Genomic DNA, 16,873 nt, shown 5'->3' on the forward strand with positions numbered 1-16,873 from the left:
AATAATTGCCTGGGACTGACACCTCATAATGACTCAAATGATTCGGGATTCTAGGCTAAAAACTGGGATAGTAGTTGAAAGCAGCGTACAAGTTACCAGTTTATACTGTTGATGTGTTTCTATCATAGCTGGACAGGTTGGGAATAACCCTGATAAACCTAATAGATATGTTGGTCAGTATCAGAGTGGCTTATGATTTGTCTGTTTCACATGAACCTCATTCTACCACAACATCAGGTGACTTCATCATTTGTGGTGGACCTGCCCAGTGGTCACCTGTGTTTGGCAAAATGTACATGATGAGAGGGCAATATTCTAGAAATTTTTCTCTCTCGCTCGGATATATTACTTGCTAAGATATTGGTGGAATATGGAGCTTAAGGGACGAGACAGAGAAATGACAGGTCACCGTATCCACATGGCTATTTTTTGAAAGACATCCCTAATCCATGACATGCTTGTCTTTCCAAGTGGTAGAGATTATATCTGTTGAGAAACTGTCTTCAGGGACAATCAGATGACTATGACCAAGTGTGGGGTAAACATTGGAAATTCTGGGAGAGACATATGAGGTTTAAATGAAAAGTAATTCATTAGCAGATGGCATCACTAACATGCTGCACATGTTCAAGCATGGTACTATAAGAATGGAGGGTAGCCAATGTAACGCTAGTTTTTAAAAAGGTTTCTAGAGTCTTGATGGACCATTGGTCTGCCCCAGTATGGCAATGCTTATGTTCCTTGTTCATTGAAATCTGTTCCTTCAACTTAGTTGGCAAGAAGTGTCTCTGTGAAGTGGCTGTTTTGCTTGCCTGGTCTGAGGTGTGTTGTCTCTGGTGTGCTGCTGAAGGTGCACACATATAAAGGGCATGTCATGCACCTTAGTGTTCACCTTTGTGTGCAACTTTGGAGCATCTTGAATTCATTTTTTAAAGAGCTGTTTCATTGGAAAGGGGAGTTGTAATTATTTAATTATTGATTTTGAGCAAACATTTACAGTGCATTGATTGCTTTGTTTATTAGTAGTCCTTTTAGGCTTTTTTTTTCACAGTCTGAGGATTTATGAACTCCTACTCTGGTTTGGATGACTGCATCATGTAAGCAAACGTTAAAGCTTCCGTGTTATTCATCATATAGATGGCTGATCAATTGTAATGATTGCTGTACACATAGGATTGAAGTAATAACCAGAATCAGACCATTTTGTCTTGAGATTCAATGGGGATTATTTAAAATCCAATTCCGGCCTGAACAGGGATTGTTCATTAATTCATCCTTTTAATGGAAAGAAGCAGAGACAGATACCTAATTTTTATTCTCAACCTATTCCTGTGAAATGTATACCATTGGAAAGATCAGCTACTGGACGCAGAGGAACGCTCAATCCCTACGAACGTAGTGTGCATAGACCAAAGACTAGGGTAGGTAGGCTCATCCAAAATACGCAAGGGAGACGCAGTTCTTGTTCGTAATAGTTATTGAAAACATTTTTAAAGCTTTTTCAACTCTTTTCCTTTGAAATTGCATACTGTATAAACCTGTACACATTGTTTAATATTTTTCAATGTTTCTAGGTTTCAGCATCATTTGAAGTGGCATTGTACTCTTTGGTTTTTAATAGTTGCACACTTTAGAAATATTGTATTTTGATTTATATACTTTTTATCAAATGTGAATCACGTTGAGTGCTCTTATCTACTGGATTTCATCACAGTAGCAAATTAAATTATTTATGTACACTTGCATTTTGTGGAGATTTTCGATGTACAATTTTTATGATACCATATATTGAAATTCGCTCTCACTCCTACTGATATATGTTGTTTACATACTTCTTATCTTGCATTGCTATTTATGATCATTGGTTTTTTTATTTTACTTTTTCTCAGATTGTCTATCTTTTTATTATGTTTTAATGTTGTAATTTTTATATCTGATATGTTTATGTTTGATATTATGTAGTGTTTTATGCACATGTATTCCTTTTAGACTCCTGAGGCAGGTGTCTAAGCGCTAAGCTGCTGTGTTGCAGTTTTCTTTGGAATTGAAGCCATTTTTGATTTGTTATATGGTTGCTTAGCAAAGCTTCCATTTTCCTGTGTACAGAATTGGATGGACAGTAGCAAATAGTATACACCAGTTTCAGACTCCTGAGGCAGGCACCTAAGCATCGAAACAAGTCCATTGTGTTGAGTCTTTTGGTGTTATTTTCAATATATATCACATACAAGAACTTTTGCGCTACCTACCCTAATGTTTGGTCTGTGCAAATGTATTCCATCATTATATGATAATTTAGATCTAATCCAGTTCCTCTATTTTCTCCAAGGACAAGCAGGCTCTATTAGTCTCACAAGTGGGTAGACGCCATCCTGCGTCTCCCGGTTTGGCAAAATTGCCAGAGGAAAGATCTAGAGCTTTCAGGAGCACGAGCCACGCTCCAGCGTTCATGCTTGAGTGCCTTCCCGCCCGCTGCTTCAGTTTCATTTTTCTGAGTGAGAAGCAGCTGTTTATCTTCTTGCTTCTCACATGCCTGGGAGAGCAATTTATTTTGAATGCCTTTCGACTGTTTTCTCATACCTGCTTGTGTTTTAAAAAATATTTTTTTTCCTTTTTTCCTAGTTTTTGCCCCTTGTCTAAGTTTCCTTTTGTTTTTAACATGGGCCATTTTTAGGTCTGCCTGGTCGCGTCTCTGTTTTTGTGATTTGCCCCTTTTTAGGCACCATCACGACTTTTAATTTCCACAAGGCCATTTTTCTTATATGTCCACGAAGACTCCCAGTGGCTTCAAGCGTTGTACCCGGTGCAAACAGACCATCTTGGGAAAAGACACCCATTCTTGGTGTCTTCAGTGCCTTGGGCCCAACCATAGCCTTGCCAACTGTGTCTTTTGTCTTCTTATGAAGAAGAGGACCCAGGTTTCCTGGGAGGCTCAACGTGAGAAGAGTTTTGGAGCCCGGTCTGGTTGGACACGACCCTGAGGTGACGGGAGGATTCAACGTTATGCTCAGCACCGAGGAGCATGGGTGATGGGCATTGGGCAAAAGCCAAGAAGCACCGTCACCGATCTCCACTGACACTTGGTGTCGGAAGCACCGAGGGATTTGGTACCCAAGCGTCAACGCCGGGAGGACCACTTCCCCCTCCATCCAGGAGGTGCCAATGTGTTTGTCTCCTAGCAGCTGAGATCCTTCTCCTGCACTGGCCCCGGCAGTTTTGCAGCCTGTGCCCCAGCCGGCCCCACAGCCTTTCCCGATGATGGCCCTCGATGAGCGCAATCCGGGCCTTGCTCCTTGAACTTTTGGACGGCCTCATGCAGCCTCACCGGGGATAATCTTTTTGGAGAGAAGGTTGAGGAGGTTGCTGACCAAATCAAGAAGCATACCGATGCTATGTCTTCTCTCCTGCCGAGCGTCTTCTGCAACTGCCTCCTCATTCAGGAGGTATTTTGGCAAGTTGCAGAGTGCTCCCTATTACTATTCTAGGCATATGTACACTCCTGCGGCCTGCCAGCCTGCTCAGGCTCAGCCCCAGTGCACTCATTCTCGTCAACAGCGTGCACCCAAGGCCTCTGTACTCCCCAGCAAAAGCAAGGGATGAGCTTTTGACTGGCTCCAGCAGAGCATAGCTGCAGTAAAAGTGTCTATCCCGCCCCTCCGAAGGGACACCACCTTTTAGTGGTGGAGGGGCTTCCGTGTTTCAATGACTCAGAGGGTTATGCTGAAGGGCTACCCATATCAGACAGGCCTCTGAGGAGAAACCAGACAAAGAGTGTCCCAAACTGGGAGAGTGGTGAGATGGTGACCTGGAGTTCGTATGCCCAACGGCCCAGCTGCCCTCTGAGGTTCTGTCTTCTTTATGTAAATTTCCTCTCTGCAATTGCATTTTCCTTAACTGAGAGGAAGGGAACAGCCGGCGGACAGCTGCTGATGGCCAGCGTTTTGTCCCCTGAGCAGCAAGTGCGGGACTGCTGCGCATCGAACTGCCCACAGATGAAAGGGTTGGCGAGTCCTTTGATTAGCGCCAGCGAAGGAGCGTCAACACTCTTGGACCTGGAAAAACAACTCCATCACTCCTGAATTATTCAACCACCATGTCCAAAGGAGTGAAGGAGTGAGTTAGAGGCATATGCTGAAATGGAGGACGTTTACAGCAGAACCCGAATCGGCGGAACCACTCCTAAACACCTCAAGAGACATCGTCTTGGAGTTTTTGGCTTTTTTGAGTTGCGGTGACTAGAATTGCACACTATATTTGAGGTGCAGTTGCACCATGGAGTGATACAAAGGCATTATAATGTCCCCATTTTTGGTTTCCATTTCGTTCCTGGTCGGTGACTCCTAATGTGGAACCTAATGTAATTATAGTTCTTATGTTCTCTGTTGCCTTCCACTCAACCAGTTCCTAACCCAGTCAGTCACTTTAAGGCCCATACTGAGGGCATTCAGTTTATTATAAGTCATCTGTGTGGAACTGTGTAAAAAAACGTTGCTAAAATCTAAGTATTCCACATCTGACTCTCTCCCTTGATCCAACAGTCTGGTCACTTAGGTTGTCTGACAAGACCAACCTCTAGTAAAACCATGCTTCCTCGGGTGCTGCAATCCGTTGGATTCTGAAATCTCACTATTCTGTTTTAGAATCATTTCCATGAATTTACTTACCACAGAGGTCTGACTAACTGGCCTCTGTTTCCCAACCTCCTTTTCTCTCTCTTTTCCTCCTGAGACCTTCCAGACCTCTGGTGTCTATAAGGTGTCTCAGTGCATCTTATGCCCAAGAAAACATCCTGGGTCCAGGTAATTTTATAAATAAGGGTTGGTCATCCATGAGGGCTTGTTGCTCCTTTACTTCTATCAAACTATATAACAAAACCATGACGACCTCTTAATTTGAACTCCATAGCACAGCCACCTATCTAGTCTTATGCTGTCATACAACGAGACTGTAGAATAGGTCAGCCAAGTCTTGATCTCTGCTAAAGCCAGAATTGCACTTGATACCACATCTGCATAGTTTTGGTGTGTAGATGAATCTTTCAGAGGCTTTACAGTCTAGATGAAATAGACAACTTATATATGCAATATAGAGAAATAAGGGAACAATTTTACTTGCAACATATACCTCAATTTATAGGTCTATTTGGCCAAGTTGAAGATCTTATGAAAGGGAGAGCATGTCCTGTTTTCTTGTCAATGTGAGGCACAAGAGTTTTTTGCATTTCCATTTTGGTCTTTGAGATCCTGATTCTTGTGAGCATGCTGAAGCAAAAGTTCTTTGTCTGGAGTTGAGTTAAATAGCTTACAGTGGATAGTTGTTGGGCCTTCCTGATGTTCCTGAGCACTAGGAGGAGTGACTAAAAAGTGCCCTCTACAAGAAAAAGAACCTCCTGAAACACCTGTTTCAAAAACCTATCAGTCTTGATTTGCTTCCTCTGGCACTCTAACTAAGCAAGCAACAAAAAGCGGAGAGGAAAATCCTCACGCAAATCAAAGACAATGAAAACAAAGTGAGGACAGATGTTGAGGAAATTCGGGTCGTCATCTGATTATTAATAGTTGTTTGGATTTCCTCAACGTCTGTCCTCACTTTTTTGTTTTCATTCATTCTAACTAAGCAAACATTAGTGAAAGATGACCCCCTCCACCAGTTTATCCTCCGCTGATGATGTATGCTGTTCAGCGTGCTACATGTGGCTTACCACCTCTTGCAACTCAGCCTGCAGAGTGCCCGTCTCACTTTTTCCTGTGATATTGGCATTGCCCGACCAGATCTCCATGAGTACCGTATCCAGCCGTTGTCCTTTAAGATTGCTCATTGTGGGTACAGTATCGCCATTCATGTCTGGAGGTTCCCCAATCCCCAGAGGCTCAAATCCAGCTCTGTCTTGATGGACCATGCCCTTCATCACAGTCAGCTGCCAGGAACACTTACTGCTTTGGGCTGTTCCCCTCAATTTTACTCATACCTTGCTCAGTTCACTTTATGCAGCGATTTTGGTTAGAAAAAGCACAGGGAGCCATATAGTATTTTCATTAGTAAAGCTTATGGTCTGGGAGCTTCGCAAGATGCATTTCCACTTTAGGCAGCTATGACTGTTTCTATGACTTTTTTGGATATATGTGATCATCACTAACTTGCCAGCATGAACCTGTTTGACTTCTGGCTTTCTCACTTGGCTTCCATATGGCCTGCAGTGCGATGTCATATTCTTCCTTTATCTGTGCCTTGTTTCCTTATCACCACACCCTTTTGCTTTTGAGTAAAGGCTGGGTTGTTTGCAATACTGAATCTCCTAAAGCTTTTCCCAACATTGTCCCAGATGTGCTTGAGCTGTTTGACTGCTTGTCCTTGAATGTTGTTTGCTATGGAAAATTTCACCTTCCCATATTTTGTTGAAATCTGTTAATTAAGATGAAAAAACAAAAACAATGCATAGGTGTAATCTATTTTGGCCTTCATTATTAGATTTATATATTTATTATATTTATTTATTAACTTACTGTGTAGGCTTCTTCAAAGAATGAAATTTTGAAAATCTGCAGAAGAGAATATGAGGTATGTTTAATAATATATCATAAATGTCTTACCTGGGACTTGTGCTGTGTATTTTTCTTATGTTGGACTATTATAGTCGCTGCTGTTTCATGACTTGGCTTTTCTATGTTAAAAAAAAAAAAAAACAACAAAAAAAAACTGCTCAAACTTACTATTTCTTTTTATTGAGTGAAGATATTGGGTGAGAAAATCTGAATTGGCAGGTGTTGGTTTTGTGAACATGACTTAAGATTTCTAGCCTTAATTTTGGTGCAGGTCCCCTTGCCACATATTTAAAACAAATTTGGAGCAGGTATACAAAATATTCCATTTATTTGATTCTGATTTTAGAAAAGGAAAGTATTTAATATAAGCTTATTTAAAAAGTCTAAAATAGTTTCAGCTTTCATGCCAAATTCCTTATTGTCATCCTCTTGATCTAAAAGATTTTTTAAAATGCTTTGAGTTGAATTTCTATGAAACATCTGCTAAAATGGGAGTTAATCCAAAATTGGGCTGCCAGGATAATATTGGGTAAACATATGTTTAATAATTCATCTCCCCACTTATAGCATGTATAGAATTTAAGTTACTTTATTTGTCCTTTAAAATGTTACTTGGTATTACAGCCAAATCCGACATAACTCATACTTCCTTAGCACTAGCAGCAGATGAATCCAGAGACTTGTGGATTGTGACCATCTACCAGCAGGTGGAGATAGGGAGCACTGAACACTGTCTTATGCTTTCGGCAAGAGGCAACTATTTCATCTTTTAAGAGACAGTTGAAAGCTTTATTTACGGTAGCTTTTGACCCCTAAAATCGGTCTTTTACTTTCCCTCAAGTTGCTGTGTCTGGGATCCTGTTCTCCGGCATTTGTAGGATTTGCTCTGTATGTGTGTATATGTATATATACACAGAGAGAGGGGGGGGGGGGGAAACATTAGAAGAATGGACGATGGCCTGGCAGTAAAAATTTTATGCTAAGAAGTGCAGATGATGCACTTGGGGTACAGAAACCCAAAAGACAGATAACGGATAGGAGGAGAGAGATTATTAAGTTTTACTAGACACTTTACTGCAATGGTGTCCAATGATCTGAAGGTGAAGAAGCAATGCAACAAGGTGGCGGCCATGGGCAGAAAGGTTCTAGGCTGCATAGAGAGGGGTATAACCAGCAGAGGAAGGGCGGCTTTGATTCCCCTCTACAGTTCATTGGTGAGCCCCACTTGGAGTATTGTGTTTAGTTTTGGAGGCCGTATCTTGCTAAACATGTAACAAGACTGAAAGCGGTGCAAAGAAAGCTACAAAAATGGTATGGGATTTGCATTGCAAACCGTACGAGGAGAGACTAACCTGACTTGAGCATGTATACTGTGCAGATAAGAAGAAACAGGGATGACATGATACAGATGTTCAAATATTTGAAAGGTATTAATTCGCAAACAAACTTTTTCCGGAGGTGGGAAGGTGGTAGAACTAGAGGACATGAATTGATGTTGAAGGGGGGTAGACTCAGGAATAATGTCAGGAAGCATTTTTTCACGGAGAGGGTGGTGGATATATGGAATAAACTCCTGCGGGAGGTGGTGGAGATGAAAACGGTAACGGAATTCAAAAATGCATGGGATAAACACAAAAGAATCCTGTTTAAAAAGAATGGATCCACAGGGTCTTAGCAGAGATTAGGTGGCAACACCGATAATTGGGAAGCAAAATCAGTGCTGTGCAGACTTTTGTGGTCTGTGCCCTGATCGTGACTGAATAGATATGGATGGGCTACAGTGTAAATTTTAAGGGGCTTCAACGTTAATGTCAGAATTTTTAGTAGAAGAAGAGTGCTGGGCAGACTTCTACGGTCTGTGCCCTCAAATGGCAAGGACAAATCAAACTTGAATATACATATAAAGTATCGCATACCATGTATAATGAGTTTATCTTGTTGGGCAGACTGGATGGACCGTTCAGTCTTTATCTGCCGTCATAGACTATGTTACTGTGCTATATCTCTATCTATCTATCTATCTATCTATCTATCTATCTATCTATCTATCTATCTATCTATCTATCTATCTATCTATCTATCTATCTATCTATCTATCTATCTATCTATCTATCTAATCTTTGCTTGCTGTGCTGTTCATTGTTGGTGTTCTTTTCTGGGGTTTTATATTGTAAACTACCTAGAACTTTGAGTGGTATATCAAATTTTAGTATGTCTGATGGCAGCTCCTGGTTTTCAATACACCCTCTCCTGAATTCTCTTACCCCGTATTTTCTCCACAATTAATACTCCACCCACATATAAAATTGTCATACTCTAAGGTTTTCGTGCTATTGTTCTATCGCCCTATCTTTTTCCCATTGTAACATTCCATTGTTTCTACGCTCCAAATGATGTTTTTACTTGACTTTGTCTTCCCATAACTCCTCATAATGTAACCCATTATTGTACTGTAACACATTGTATTGCCATCATTCACAATGTATTGTAAGCCACACTGAGCCCGCAAATAGGTGGGAAAATGTGGGATACAAATGCAATAAAATAAAATAAATAAATAAATCTGTGTTGTGGCTTCTGTTCTGGATTTCCCGGTTCGGTTAAGCTTGAGGGTGCTTAGGCTAAGTGCTTTAGGGGTATATCTGGTGTGCCAGGTCTCTCCCCCACCCACCTCTCTCCAACCACTTTCTCCTTACTCACAGAGTTAATTTAAAAAAAGTAGAGAGAGAAAAAGGATTGCAGCAGTTTTGCCTGTTTATATGGCTACTTGGATGGGGTTGGATGAGCTTGACTGCTCTGCCAGTATACCCTGGGCCAGAGTGGTGAGTCAGAACTTGTTCCTGAAGATTTGGTGAGTATTTCTTTACATTTTTCTCCCTTTTCAGGCTTACTCGTGGTATCGCTTCTTTTTCCTTGCATTGGCTGCAGAGAGTAGCATTGGGGAAATGGGGTGTTCCAAGGGCATTTCGATGGGAACTGCCTTTTTGGCAGGCGAACTGTTGTCTTCCCATGCTGTGCAATCATGGCCTCTCTCTCTCCCCAGCTGACGTGGTTTTTCAGGCTCCCGTGGCCTTTTTAAATCAGCATGATTGGCTCCCGTGGTTGCGGGATCCATGCTGCCTCTTCAAGCTGGGCATATTTCTGGACGTTATACATGTGTTGGTAAGGTTTTTGATGGTATTGTAACCCCTGGGGCCCTGGGTGCCTTTTTTGCCAGCATTTGTTCTTTCAGTGCATTGAGCCTGTATTCTGCAAAGATCTCTTGAGCATATACAGTCTTCTGCCTGATTCTTTCAGCGGCAGTTGAAGGTTTCTGGGTCCTTGCAAGCTTCTTAGCCTCTGCAAATGGATTCTGTGAGTGAAGAGAGACGTTTGGAACCTGTCTCTGAGGCAGGTTCTTTGGCTCCTCCATCTTCCATTCAGTGTGAATCAGGTTTGGCAACATCATCACTACCTGAGTGAATTGAGAGAGAAGAGAGGATTGCCATGGCAGGAACAGTGTGTGAGAGCAATGTATCTATACTTGTGCTGAGGGGGGGGGGGGGGGGGGGGGGAGGGAACAGAATGTGTAAAACGCTCACAGCAGGAACTCCCTGGATCCAGTGGAATGAGAGCTGGCGTTGGACACCTTCCAGCTGGTAACCTGGAGGTGGGACACTCTCCTAATAGATGTCATGGTGACACGTCACACGGTCAGAGTTTCCAGGTTCTTCAGCAGAAGATAGGAGGTTGGTTCAGAAGGCATAGATACTCTTCTTCAATCTTGACTGGAGTCAGCCCTGCTTTGAGTTCCCACTGTGGCCTTTAATAGGACAAGTTCTTCACAGTCTTTTGTCATTGGGGGTTGGACATTCGATTTGCTCGGGATTGGCCCAGGAGGCCGGGGTATGTGGGCTTGATGTCTTTTTTTGCCTTTCTCCATGTCACAGACTCCTTCAGGGTACAATTTGGCTGGAGGATCCCTCCCTCTTTGGTTTTGTGGCCTGGCCCTTGAAAGGCCAAAATAGAGAAGGAATGGATATGCTGATGATATCATTGCAACATTATTTCTGGCAAGAAAATGCTCAACTTTACCGTGTATGCTGGTGTCTGATGAATTTGAAACATATTGCTCCGAACTGGCGTGGTCATCGTTTTCGGGCCTTTTTTTCCACACATATTAGCCTTTTTTTCAGGATGGCCTTAGCAAGGTCTCACTTACAAGGTTTATAGTGACAGCTCATGCCTGTATTGGGGTTGAATTCCAGATTCCTCTTTCGCTTTTCTCACCATATGTGGCTCTTTTCTTGAAAGGGACTAGTTGTCTCTGGCCTCCTCTTTGTTGTTCCTTGTCTCAGGTGGAACCATGGTGTGGTTCTGCGGGCTCTATTGGAAAAAAAAGCTACCTTGAACATCTTCCTCTCAAGTCTCTCCTTCTAGTAGCTGTTGCCTGGGCTTCGGGGAGTTTGAGGTTACTGGGCATCGGGCAGTGATCCATTTTTTTCCTTTCTCAGATTCAGGATGTGACTGTTCGCACCTTTCCTTCTTGTCGTCCCAGGGTGGTTTCGGCTTTTCATCTTAGCCAGCCTCTTCTTTCTGCCTCCTTTTAAGGAAAGGGATTGCAAGATGGATTTTTGCTTGCTCCGTTGCCTTGATGTTCATTGAGTACTTCTCTGGTATTTGCAAGCTACCATATGTTCTCAAGCTGTTCAATCACCTTTTTATTCTTTGTTCGAGCCTGCACCAAGGGTCATGCAGTGTGTAAGGCGACCTATTTCTCACTGGGTTAAGGAGGCTGTTGCCTCTGTGTACCTTCTTTGTGGCAAGCAGCTGCTGACTTACTCTTGAAACACATTCTGCTAGGGCCCTAGCAACTTCTTGGGCAGAATTGTGAGGTCTTTTTTTCTCCCTTGAAGACATATGTATTGTGGCTACTTGGTCCCTCATTGTATACCTTTCCAAGCATTATCATCTGGATGTTGTGTCTTAAGCAGACTGTTCTTTTGGCGGTTTGGGGCTCTCCGCAGGAGTTTTGGATTTCCACCCTACATGAGGACTGCTTTGCTGCATCCCAGAAGTCCTCTGCATTCATCTGCTGTGCTAAGGAAGGAGGAAATTATGATTTACCTGATAATTTTCTTTACTTTAACCGCAGCAGATGTATCCAGAACTCTGTCCTCCTTCACTGCTCTGTTCTCGTGGTTTGTTCATTTCTCTGTTTAGGGTAATGGCTCATTTTTGGTGTTAAATTTTGCTGTTTTCTAATATTCATTCTTCTCCTCTGTGAGGAAGGGGATCTATTAAGCCTCTTTATTCCTTCTGCTTTGTTATAATAAATACTGCCTAACCAAGGCACATATAATTTTATAAGACAGAGTTAAGTGCTCTCTGTTTCCACCTGCTGGTAGATGGTCACAACCCACAAGTCTCTGGATTCATCTGCTGCGGTTAAAGGAAAGAAAATTATCAGGTAAGCCATAATTTCTCTTTAACATCTAAAAATCGGGTGGGTTGTTCCATCTGCTAGTAGTGTTGTTAAGCAATTATTTTTGGAGGTTACCTATGGAATTAAGGATAGAGTATGATTTGTTACAATTTAGAAAACATCTTAAGACCTTTTTATTTCAGAAATATACTGATTACTGGATGTTATAATTTTATTGTATTTCTTTTTTTTATGTTTTAAATCGGAGCTCCTGGGTTGCATGGTATATAAATAACCTGTTACTGTTGCTTTCTAGAGTCTTTGACTGTAGTTTTACCATTTCCTGAGCTCAAAAGAAATTCTTACCAACAGTTAACCATGGTGTTTGAAATTTTAGGTAATTTTAAATATGGATTAAGCTTTTTAGCTTATATATTGGTTTAATTTCAAGAAATATATGAAGGAAGATGTAAATGGGTGATGTTGAGAGAGGTCATTAATAATGTCAGTTTTTGCTGTCTTGTGCCTTCCTCGATGAGAGCCCTGTATATGTGCTGTCCAGAGAACTTGAAATAGTTTCCTAGACACAATCCTATTTCACAGGACTGGTTGAAGCTATGAGTATTTTAAAGTGAGCTTTCGAGCTATAGTTAAGGGAGGTTAGGCATCACTGATCAGTGACCCATACAGACTATGTTCTCGGAAGAAGTTAGTCCTATGGCAGAGAGATAATTTTAAAGGAACTATAGAGGACAACAATTAGAGAAATACGTGGCCAGCTGCACATCAAAGGGTTTTGGTATCTTGGACACTTCAAAATAGTGGCAAGTGAGGCTGGGGGCTGTTAAGCTAGAAGCTTGAAAGGAGACTTGCCAGTTTGCATGCAGGTTTCTTGGTGTTCTCTAAAATATAATTATAGTTTTAAATATTTTTCTAGGATGTTGTGGTGTGGTGATATTAGTATTAGCAATTAGGAACCTGTTGTTAGTGGAGCTTCTCCCCCCTCCCCCCAGAAGATCTTTATAGTTCAGAAGTATATCTAGTCATTAAAATGAAGACCAAAAATTCTATGATGATGTAGTTTTAAAAAAAATTGACTAGTGCGAAAGGCTTCAACATCTCTTTGCCGCCTAAAATCAATTATTTATTTATTGCATTTCTATCCCACATTTTCCCACCATATGGCAGGTTCAATGTGGCTTACATAGTGCTAAAAAGGCGGTTACAAAATTTAGATTTGTAGAAGTCTAGTATACAGAAGTATCTAAAATCTACAATACAGTCTTCCCTTCAAACTTAACCACCTAATGTTGAAGACTACCCTTTAAGTCTCTATTTTGTTTTTTAAAATAGAAATGAATGTTATCTTTAACTTCCTTGTTTTCTTTTTTGTCATTGAAGACTTGATTTCTTAATCTCTTTAGGAAAACATGTATAGAATCAATACAGGCAAATAATTTTATAGGGAAAATTACTTTTAAGAGGAAACAATAGGCACAGTTTTACTTTTGGTAGATTTCTTCTTTATAAAGAGTAACTTTTTCTCTTTCTGTGGTAAAGGATATTCTTGAGGGAAACTTATGGGAGTGTAACTTGGACCATAAAGCTTTTACTCGATCTCCTATGCTGCTCTCTACACATTTCTAAACTTTTCTCTATTCTGCTAGTTTGTCTTCTTCTTTTTTTTCTGGATTCTTGCATTACTGTGGGAGAGCTACTAATGGTTGGTGGAGCACTGGAAAGGAAAGGTAAGAGCTTAAAAAAACATTAGTCCCATGTCTTTTATGGGCAGTGTATCTTACATAGTTCCTTTTCTTTAGTTTAGTATTACTTATTCACCATGCTATTACTTATAACTATTTTGTATTATCACATGCAGAGAAGCCAAGAGAACAATGTGAGGTCAGACAGTGGCATCATGTTGATGCTTTGGCTATCAGTTAGCTCCTTAAGCATCAACACTGGCAATTAGTGTTATGGAGGCTTCCCCTGTTAAAACTTGTAGGCAAGAGATGATCTTTTTGATGCCAAGAGCATTGACAAAGTCCATTATTTCTCCAGATTTATTGATCTTTATCTGTATATACAGGGACAATTTTATAATGACTTTTCTTCATATAAAGAGAAAAAAGTGTATGTGTGTGTGGGGGGAACCAATCTAATTCCAGCACTAGGGTTAGGCAAAAAGGAGAATTTATTGACAGATCCTTAAAATACAGCTTCTTTCAGATAAACTTTTCTTAAGTCCTTGAAATACAAAATAGACTCAATGCAGATCTACATTTTGGCACAAAAATATCTGCTTCGGGAGTCAACAATTCTGTCTATCAGATTGAGAACAATATTCACAATTCCATGGGAGTAAAGTGCTGGGTAAAATAGAGGAAACTATTATAAAGAATGAAATCATGGAACACATAAAACATGGTTTAATGGGACAGAGTCAACGTAGATTCAGCCAAGGGAGGTCTTGTCTCACCAATTTGCTTAATTTCTTTGAAGGCGACAATAAACATTTCTATAAAGGTGAGCCAGTTGATGTAGATTTTCAGAAAGCTTTTGACAGTTCCTCATGAGAGACTCCTGAGAATATTAAAAAGTCATGGGATAGGAGGCATACCATAATGATCCATCCTAAATACCTACATAAGCACGCAACTACGTAATGCACTACCAATGGTCATAAAAAACAATGCACGGACCTAACAAACTTCCGGAAAATCACTAAAAACCAACCTGTACAAAAGGCATACCATAATGATCGTCCTAAATATCAGACAACAAAACTTATACCAGAACTGGTCCAAGTCCGAACTCTCTGTACCTGACTGCTCATTTACTTTGTCACTAAGGAACTTTAACGCAGTACCACTGTATTTCTCATTCGGAAATGAACTCTCTATACCTGACTTTTAACTTAATGCAATACCATTTTGTATTTCTCACTCTGGATAAGGGTTGATTGCCATTACGGCATAATGTAAGCCACATTGAGCCTGCAAATAGGTGGGAAAATGTGGGATACAAATGTCAACAAATAAATAAATAAAACAGAGGGTAGGGTTAAATGGCCATTTCTCTCAAAGGAGGAGGGTGAATAGTGGAGTGCTGCAGGGATCTGTATTGTGACAGGTGTTTTATTTATTTATAAATGATCTGGAAAATCAAAACAAGTGAGGTTATTACATTTTCAGATGACACAGAACTATTTGAGGTTGTTAAACAGATGCGAACTGTGAAATATTGCAGAAGGACCATAGGAAATTGGAAAGGTTGGCATCCAAATGGCAGATGAAATTTAATGTTAAATTTAATTAAAAGTGATGCACATGGTTAAAAATAACCCAAAATGACAAAAAAGGAAAAGCAGGACATACCCTTCCATGGAACACACAACAGGAAAAGCCAACAGGAGCAGAGTGCGACAAACTGATTCCTGCCCAGTAGAGAATGCTCAAAGATTCTTTATTTTAAAGGCACAAGAGAGAAATGATCTGACATGGTCTGTGTTTTGGCAGACTCAGATGCAGCCGTCTGCCTCTGAGGTCACACGAGACAACTATACAGAAAATGAAATATTATGTCAAAACCATACTTTAAAATATATAAAACTTAAATATACTGAATTAAATTAAACAAAGTGGACTGTATACAACAATATAGCAAACGTTATTAAAATATAAACTTTAACAAATAACGTCATAAAACATCATAAAAACAGAAGCAATGGCTGATAACTAAGAGATGGATATGCAAAATAAAAACATACAAAAAGTATGTGAATAAATATGTTAAAAATATGCTAATGATACACGCAGGAGATATGGTTAAAAACAAACATGCACTAAGGGGATATCAAACTGCATTCCTGCCTTTAATGTATATGTCACAGAATTTGAACCTGGTGCAATAGATTAATGTAGATTCCAGGATAAAAGACTGTACTGGATATACTGCAAGACAAATGTGGGGATAAGTTCACATTGATGGCCGATGTAAAACATGAAATAAACCAACATACACCGCTAAAAATTGCTAATAACGATTATCTATACCAGCACTTCTGAAAAGAACTGATCATGAATAAATGTATAATAACTGTCCAAAACCTATATTTAAAACTGGATATTAAAAACCGGTTAAGATTAACTGGTAAATAATAATAAAAAATCAAAGACGTCATGAGTGAATAATGGTGCAGTGTGTCAGGAAGGCAAAAAATATCTTCCTGTAGAAAGGCAGTGAGGTTGGATTTCAAAACTAATATAAATTGTGTGTTAGGATCATTTAAATGTGTGGTGTCATCAGGTTGTTTCCTGTTTGCCCTTCCTTGCGCTTGCTTTGAGAACCGGATTTTTGTTTCTCGTTTTAAATTCTTAATCTGTCATGAAGATTGGTGCTTGTGGGATGAATTAGGAGATTCCAAGGATCTGGTACATGTTAATACAGGACATATTTAATACTCAGATACCACTAGGGAACATGCAGTCAGAGAGCTGTTTTGAGAGACTGCACACTGGTTAGTACACCACATTTTATCATTGTATCTTTATTTTTCTTTTGCCATGGTAAGGAATTTTACAGAAGCACTTTAAGTTGTTATTACACTTGAATGTTACAGCATCTCTGACAGCTAATTTTTGGCACCTTTGCCTATAGTCAGGAAAATGGATGAAAAAACAGTAATAGAAAGCACACCCCTCTACATCAAAATCAAAAATAGAAATAAGTGTACAATATGGCAGATGTTAGAAGACTTCCATAATATACAGTATTTTTATTTATTTTTTTACTTATTACTCATTGTAACAACAGATCTAAATGAGAAAAAGCTATAAGACCTCTTATAGCGCCCAGCTGTTTCAGGTCAAAGCTTATATTGTGACATCAATCATTATTATCTTTTATTCAATATCAAAATCTTGTC

The 16,873-nt window shown here is 40.1% G+C and overlaps 1 protein-coding gene across 1 annotated transcript in view; it reads left to right on the forward strand.

Annotated features, from left to right (window-relative positions):
* Positions 1-13,918, forward strand: part of LOC115474417 (reversion-inducing cysteine-rich protein with Kazal motifs-like) — a 109,932-nt gene extending 96,014 nt beyond the window's left edge. Inside the window, exons 6-7 of the mRNA XM_030209907.1 lie at positions 6,511-6,558; positions 13,826-13,918. Coding sequence (XP_030065767.1) covers positions 6,511-6,558; positions 13,826-13,918 — 141 coding nt within the window. The remainder of the gene's footprint in view (positions 1-6,510; positions 6,559-13,825) is intronic.
* Positions 13,919-16,873: the final 2,955 nt, after the last annotated feature.

This window comes from Microcaecilia unicolor, chromosome 1, assembly GCF_901765095.1.
Source record: "Microcaecilia unicolor chromosome 1, aMicUni1.1, whole genome shotgun sequence".
In the NCBI taxonomy this organism is placed as follows: Eukaryota; Metazoa; Chordata; class Amphibia; order Gymnophiona; family Siphonopidae; genus Microcaecilia; species Microcaecilia unicolor.